Source organism: Mustelus asterias, unplaced genomic scaffold, assembly GCF_964213995.1.
Source record: "Mustelus asterias unplaced genomic scaffold, sMusAst1.hap1.1 HAP1_SCAFFOLD_203, whole genome shotgun sequence".
Classification (NCBI taxonomy): Eukaryota; Metazoa; Chordata; class Chondrichthyes; order Carcharhiniformes; family Triakidae; genus Mustelus; species Mustelus asterias.
The window spans coordinates 194,127-202,116 of NW_027590193.1; the positions used below are offsets into that span (position 1 = coordinate 194,127).

General features: G+C 43.7%; 1 protein-coding gene across 1 annotated transcript in view; it reads left to right on the top strand.

Moving 5' to 3' along the window:
* LOC144485641 (striated muscle-specific serine/threonine-protein kinase-like) overlaps positions 1–5,677 on the top strand; it is a gene marked incomplete at its 5' end in the record, with an annotated part of 96,608 nt that extends 90,931 nt beyond the window's left edge. Inside the window, one exon of the mRNA XM_078203741.1 lies at positions 5,375–5,677. Within this exon, the coding sequence (XP_078059867.1) occupies positions 5,375–5,576 (202 nt within the window). The remainder of the gene's footprint in view (positions 1–5,374) is intronic.
* Between the last annotated feature and the right edge of the window lie 2,313 nt (positions 5,678–7,990).

A 7,990-nucleotide genomic window follows, 5' to 3' on the forward strand; every position in this document is an offset into this window, starting at 1 on the left:
ATAGCATACTAATAGTGTGAAACTAGAGGTTATGAATATATATATATATATATATACATAAAGCATACTAATACTGTGAAACTAGAGGTTATGAATATATATATATATACATTATAGCGTACTAATAGTGTGAAACTAGAGGTTATGAATATATATATATATATACATAAAGCATACTAATAGTGTGAAACTAGAGGTTATGTATATATACATTATAGCGTGCTAATAGTGTGAAACTGGAGGTTATGAATATATATACATTATAGCGTACTAATAGTGTGAAACTAGAGGTTATGTATATATACATTATAGCGTACTAATAGTGTGAAACTGGAGGTTATGAATATATATACATTATAGCGTACTAATAGTGTGAAACTAGAGGTTATGTATATATACATTATAGCGTGCTAATAGTGTGAAACTAGAGGTTATGTATATATACATTATAGCGTACTAATAGTGTGAAACTAGAGGTTATGTATATATACATTATAGCGTACTAATAGTGTGAAACTGGAGGTTATGAATATATATACATTATAGCGTACTAATAGTGTGAAACTAGAGGTTATGTATATATACATTATAGCGTACTAATAGTGTGAAACTAGAGGTTATGTATACATATATATTATAGCGTACTAATAGTGTGAAACTAGAAGTTATGAATATATATATATGTCTACATTACAGCATACTAATAGTGTGAAACTAGAAGTTATGAATATATATATATGTCTACATTACAGCATACTAATAGTGTGAAACTAGAAGTTATGAATATATATATATGTCTACATTACAGCATACTAATAGTGTGAAACTAGAGATTATGAAAAATGAAGCCATCTTTGCATATTGATGGTTCACTTTTTTAAGGGGGAGGTTTGACAATACTGTGCCTTTAAGAAATGTATTTGTGTCATTTTTCTCGTGCAGGATTATTTTAAGCAGTTGGTTCTATTTACCCGGTGCCGCTTTGTCCATAACTGGCAGCCCACATGTCGATGCTGAAGAAGGATAATTGATCCTAATTGCCGGAGTGTTTGTTTTATTCTGGGTTAATGTGGTTTGGATATTTTAGTATTTTCACCTGGGGGTTTTCAGAGTAGGGTTTGATTAGGTTGATTGATAGGAAAGTCATGTGACTGGGCTAGGCTCACAGAGCGAAACAAGCCCAAACAAGAAACAAGTTGCTGTTAGGAATCTTTAGAGAGAAGAAATAGCTCTCTGACTCTCTCTCTCTCTCAAGATTCGAGTCTGGGATCTGCAAGAAAATAGGTCTTTTTCTCTCAAGTTCTGCTGTTTGATGTTGGATCTTTCTCTGGAGGCTGCTGTAGGTGAGTCAGAGAACCAGTATCTTTTTGTAACTCCGTCCAGAGGTGTTAAAAGGCTGGAAGTCTGGCACCCACATAAACCTATTAAACTAATAAACCTATTAAACTAATAAATAAACTTTAAACTTTTAAACCTATCTGTTTTGTGCTAACTGATTCTGAAGATGGATGTATGTTAGTGGGGATATTGCTTAAATTGGAACTATAGAGGTAGCTAGCTGTTAAGAATTTATACCTTGTCATGTTTAAGTATTTCAATTGGTCAAAGTTATGTTAACTTTTAAAATGTTTTAACTGCATTATTAAATAAATTTTATTTTGATAAAAGCTTCCTAGTGGGTTCATAGAACCATATCTGGAGTGAAACACATTCTGCTCACACTAATCAAAAGAAGTGTTGGGGTCTAGGCTGATTTCGTAATATTGATTGGAGTTTTTGATCTGGTCACTATGTGCAAATGTGCATTTGTGTGTCAAACAACGAGTGTTGAGAGAGCGTGTGCTAGTCTGCTGGTGTTAGGGTCCAGAACAGAAACTCCAAGATATTTTATGCAGTTAGCCTAGATGCTAATTTTTCCTTTTGATTTTGGCATTAGGGTGAGCACAAGGTGTTTCCCTCCAGGTATGATTAAATTCACCCACTAGGAAGCTTTTATCGAATCAGATTTTATTTAAGAACACAATTAGAATATAACAAAAAGAATTAGCATAGTTTTTACCAATTAAAATGCTTAAACATGACAAAGTATAATTCTGAACAGCTGGCTATATCTATAGTTCTGATGTAAACAGTATCCCATAGATATAATTCCATTCTTCAGAAACAGTTAGCACCAAAAGCAGATATGTTCATGTAGATGCAAGACTTCCAGCCTTTTAACACCTCTGGACAGAGGTCCAGACAGACACCCTGTCTTCTGACTCTCGTACAGTAACCTCCAGAGAAAGATTCACCCCGAACAGCAGAATCTTAGAGAAAGAGTTATTTCCTGGGAGATTCCAACTCCAGAGAGAGAAAGAGAGGCACCGCTCTCTAACAACTCCAAGCAACATTTGAGCTTGATTTCTCTGTGCAGGCCTGGCTCCACCCAGTCACCTGACTTTCCATCAACCTGATAAAACCTCACTCTGCAAAACCCGAAGGGAAAAGAATAAAATAACTGAACAACATTGGTCCAGATTAAAACAAATGATCTAGCAATCAGAAGCAATTATGCTGCTGCAGTACCAGCACAGGGCTGTGGATGCAGGCCCAGCGGCACCTTGTTACAACAAAATTTAAAGTAAAAATTCCTGCATAGCAAAATACCTCAAATACATTTCTTAAAGGCACAGTATCCTCACACACTCTCGAACACACTAACGTACACTCTCCTTCACACACACTCTCTAACACACTCATGTACACTTTTTCGCACACACATGCTCTAACACACTAAATCACACTCTCAAACACACACTCTCGAAAACACTAATGTGTACTCTCCTTCCCACACATTCTGTAACACACCAACATACACTCTTTCACACAACACGCTCTAACACACTAATTCACACTCTCTGACACATTAACGCACACTCTTGAACACACTAACATACACTCTTTCCACACTCTCTGACACACTAACACACACTCTCTAACACACTAACGCACACTCTCTAACACACTAACACACGCTCTCCAACACACTAACACACACTCTCTCACACACTAACACACACTCTCTCACACACTAACACACACTCTCTAACACACTAACGCACACTCTCTAACACACTAACGCACACTCTCTCACACACTAACACACACTCTCTAACACACTAACGCACACTCTCTAACACACTAACGCACACTCTCTAACACACTAACACACACTCTCTAACACACTAACACACACTCTCTCACACACTAACACACACTCTCTCACACACTAACGCACACTCTCTAACACACTAACGCACACTCTCTCACACACTAACACACACTCTCTAACACACTAACACACACTCTCTCACACACTAACGCACACTCTCTAACACACTAACGCACACTCTCTCACACACTAACACACACTCTCTAACACACTAATGCACACTCTCTAACACACTAACACACACTCTCTAACACACACTCTCTAACACACTAACGCACACTCTCTCACACACTAACACACACTCTCTAACACACTAACACACACTCTCTAACACACTAACACACACTCTCTAACACACACTCTCTAACACACTAACGCACACTCTCTCACACACTAACACACACTCTCTAACACACTAACACACACTCTCTAACACACTAACGCACACTCTCTAACACACTAACGCACACTCTCTAACACACTAACACACACTCTCTCACACACTAACACACACTCTCTCACACACTAACGCACACTCTCTAACACACTAACGCACACTCTCTCACACACTAACACACACTCTCAAACACACTAATGCACACTCTCTAACACACTAACACACACTCTCTAACACACTAACACACACTCTCAAACACACTAATTCACTTTCTAACACACAGACACATTCTAACACACTAGTCCAACAGCAGGTAGTAGGGAAGGCAAATGGAATGTTGGCCTTTATTTCAAAGGGAATGGAATATAAAAATAGGGAAGTCTTGCTAAAACTATACACGGCACGAGTTAGACCACACCTGGAATACTGTGAACAGTTTTGGTCCCCTTATCGAAGGAAAGATATACTGGCATTGGAGGCATCCAGAGAAGGTTCACTCGGATGATCCTGGGTATGGAGGGATTTTCTTATGGGGAGAGGTTGAATCGGTTGGGCCTGAACTCATTGGAGTTTAGAAGAATGAGAGGTGACCTTATTGAAACATATAGGATTCCCAGGGGGTTTGATAGGGGAGATGCTGAGAAGTTGTTTCCCCTTGTGGGAGAGTCTAGGACCAGAGGGAAGAATCCCAGAGTGAGGGGGTTGCCCAGAGATGAGGAGGAATTTCTTCTCTGAGGATAGTGAATCTGTGGAATTCTCTCCCGCAGCGGGCTGTAGGGGTTGGGTTGTTGAGAAGGTTCAAGGCTGAGATAGAGACATTTTTAATCAGAAAAGGAATCGAGGGTTATGGGGATAAAGTGGGAAAGTGGGGTTGAAGATTATCACATCAGATCAGTCATGATCTCATTGAATGATGGAGAAGAGTTGATGGGCTGAATGGCCTCCTTCTGCCCCTATATATTGTGGTTTGACGGTGCAACAGGATACAGATGGGATCCAGCCAGGATTGCAGTAAAGTTGGAAAGTGTGTGCACTTACCTTCCTGCTCCACATGGAGAGTGCCAACATTGCATGCAGGCTGGTTTGCTGGAATCGGGCAGTGCCGAGACCCCCCGCGCCTGTTGTCTGGGTTTTGAACTCCAGTTTGACATTTGTGCAGTTACCATTTTCTTAAGGAATGGAATGGAGATTCAGTGAAAGCAATGTCTTTGACTTCCTGGGCCAATCAGAATCCCAGTTACTGGAGAGTCTATTCCCATCAGATCCCGATTAATGGAGCGTCTATTCCCATCAGAATCCCAGTTAGTGGAGCGTCTATTCCCATCACAATCCCAGTTAAAAGAGAGTCTATTCCCATCACAATCCCGATTAATGGAGCGTCTATTCCCATCACAATCCCGATTAATGGAGCATCTATTCCCATCAGAATCTCGGTTATGGAAAAAAATCCCCCTTTGTGATTCCCTGTTGAAGATGCAACCTCCTCAGTGGGAGGTCCAGTGAGGGAGTTATCCAAATAGAGAATCCCTTGCACTGGGAGGGTTTCCTCCTGCATTACATTTCACTGTGGCCTTGCTACGAGGAACCAACCCATTCCCCATGCCCACCCTACTCTGATCAAGACCCCCACCCACCCCCACCCCTGAGGGAATCCGCAGAGTGGGCGAGCCTGGTACTTGGCGGAAGCTGCATTCGGTATACCATTGCGGAGAGGGATGCCCCCACACGGTGCAGTGAGAGCTTTGTCTGTTTTTTCCTGACAGGTTGAGGAACCGGGAGCCCGTGAAGGTCGACAGCCGCCATTACGTGCTGGAGGGGGAGAATGGGAGATTCCACCTGAACATCGTGTCCGTGCAGAGATCCGACTCGGGAATGTACTCCTGCAAAGCGATCAATGAATACGGGACAAAGCAATGCGATGGCAAGCTAGAGATCAAAGGTGAGTCGAGAATCATTCTGTTGTAGAGTTGTGACATTGTGAAGCTTTGTGAATTGCTGTGTATCCCTTACTGCCCTGGATTGGAGCAGCACCGTGATGTAATAACCTCTCCAGCCAATGAAAGGTCGCCCAGAGTGTGGAGTTGCTGTTGGGTACTGGAACTTTCTCAGAGACATCTCGACAGATGCTGCAAACCAGCCTGGTAACCACATAGATCGCCACGGAATGGAAGGGGCAGCAGTAATGTGGTTCTGATTGACGAAGAGCTTGGTCGATGGCTGTTTCTCATTCTGCAGACAATGTTTTATTTCCTCCCAGGGTGAGGCTCACGCCCCTTCTCAATATGCATTAATGAACGACACTTGGCATCATTTCATGTCGAGAGGCCTAGAATACAAGAGCAGGGATGTACTTCTGAGGCTGTACAAGGCTCTGGTCAGACTCCATTTGGAGTATTGTGAGCAGCTTTGGGCCCCGTATCTACAGAAGGATGTGCTGGCCTTGGAAAGGGTCCAGAGGAGGTTCACAAGAATGATCCCTGGAATGAAGAGCTTGTCGTATGAGGAACGGTTAAGGACCCTGGGTCTGTACTCGTTGGAGTTTAGAAGGATGAGGGGGGGATCTTATTGAAAGTTACAGGATAATGCGAGGCCTGGATAGAGTGGACGTGGTGAGGATGTTTCCACTAGTAGGAAAAACTAGAACCAGAGGGCACAACCTCAGGCTAAAGGGACGATCGTTCAAAGCAGAGATGAGGAGGAATTTCTTCAACCAGAGAGTGGTGAATCTGTGGAACTCTTTGCCGCAGAAGGCTGTGGAGGCCGGGTCATTGAGTGTCTTTAAGACAGAGATAGATAGGTTCTTGATTAATAAGGAGATCAGGGGTATGGGGAAAAGACAAGAGAATGGGGACGAGAAAAATATCAGCCATGATTGAATGGCGGAGCAGACTTGATGGGCCGAGTGGCCTAATTCTGCTCCTATGTCTCAAGGTCTTATTTCAAAATTTGCCCCTAACACAAAACTCCGAAATTGGGTAAATGGTGAGGAGGCTGCGGGAGAGAGAAATTGGTGAAATGGACAGATGTGTGGCATTTCACACAGTGGGAGAACCTTTATTAAATTAATTAGTGGGACATGGGCGTCGCTGGATGGCCAGCATTTATTGCCCATCCCTAGTTGCCCTGGAGAAGGTGGTGGTGAGCTGCCTTCTTGAATCGCTGCAGTCCATGTGCTGTGGGTTGACCCACAATGCCATCAGGGAGGGAGTTCTCGGATTTTGTCCCAGCGACAGTGAAGGAACGGCGATATATTCCCAAGTCAGGATGGGGTGTGGCTTGGAGGGGAACCTGCAGGTGGCAGTGTTCCCATGTGTCTGCTGCCCTTGTCCTTCGAGATGGAAATGTTTGTGGGATTGGAACGTCCTGTCGAAGGATCTTTGGTGTATCGCTGCAGTGCATCTTGTCGATAGCACAGAGAATGATACAAGTTAATGGGAAGAAGCAACTTTTAAAAAGTTAATTCCAAGGGTGTGAGGTTTTACTGGCAGGGTCAGCGCTTGTTTCCCATCCTGAATTGCCCCTTTGAACTGAGTCTCTCAGCCCAGAGGGGCAGTTAAGAGTCAACCACATTGCTGGAGTCACATGTAGGCCAGACCAGGTAAGGACAACAGATTTCCTTCCCAACAGGGCGACAGTGAACCAGGTGAGACTTTACGACAATCGACAATTGTTTGATGGTCACCATTCACTTTTACTTCCAGATGTTTATTTATTGAATTCAAATTTCACCACCTGAAGTGTTGGGATTTGAAGCCAGGTCCCTGGATTTCCCCGGGTCTCTGGGTTACTAGTCCAGTGCCAATACCGCGATGCCACGATTTCAGACTGGGAGCAGCGGGGCTGGGGTGAATAGAGAGGAATCTCTGAGGGTGGTTGGTGACATTGAGGAGGTTGTTGAACAGGTTGGGCCTCTCTACCCATTGGAAATTGGATTGATGAGGGGGGAGGGTGACCGTATGGGAACACACAAGACTCTGAGGGGTTTGTCAGGGTCGATGCTGAGAGGATGTTCCCCCTCAAAGAACAAAGAACAATACAGCACAGGAACAGGGCCTTCGGCCCTCCAAGCCCGCGCCGCTCCCTGGTCCAAACTAGACCATTCATGGAAGGTTCTAGAACCAGGGTGCGTGGGGGGAGGAACATGGATTCAAAATCAGGGCTCTCCCATGGAAGACGGATACGAGATGGATTTTCTCCTGTCAGAGGGGCGTTGGTGTTTGGACCTGTCTCCCCCAGAGAGCAGAGGGGACTGTGGGTCAGTGAATATATTCAAGGCTGAGTTAGAGAGGCTCCGAACTGAGTACGGTGTTCAGTTCCGGGCCCCGCACTTTCGGAAGGATGTCAGGGCCTTGGAGAGGGTGCGGAGGGAGATTTACGGG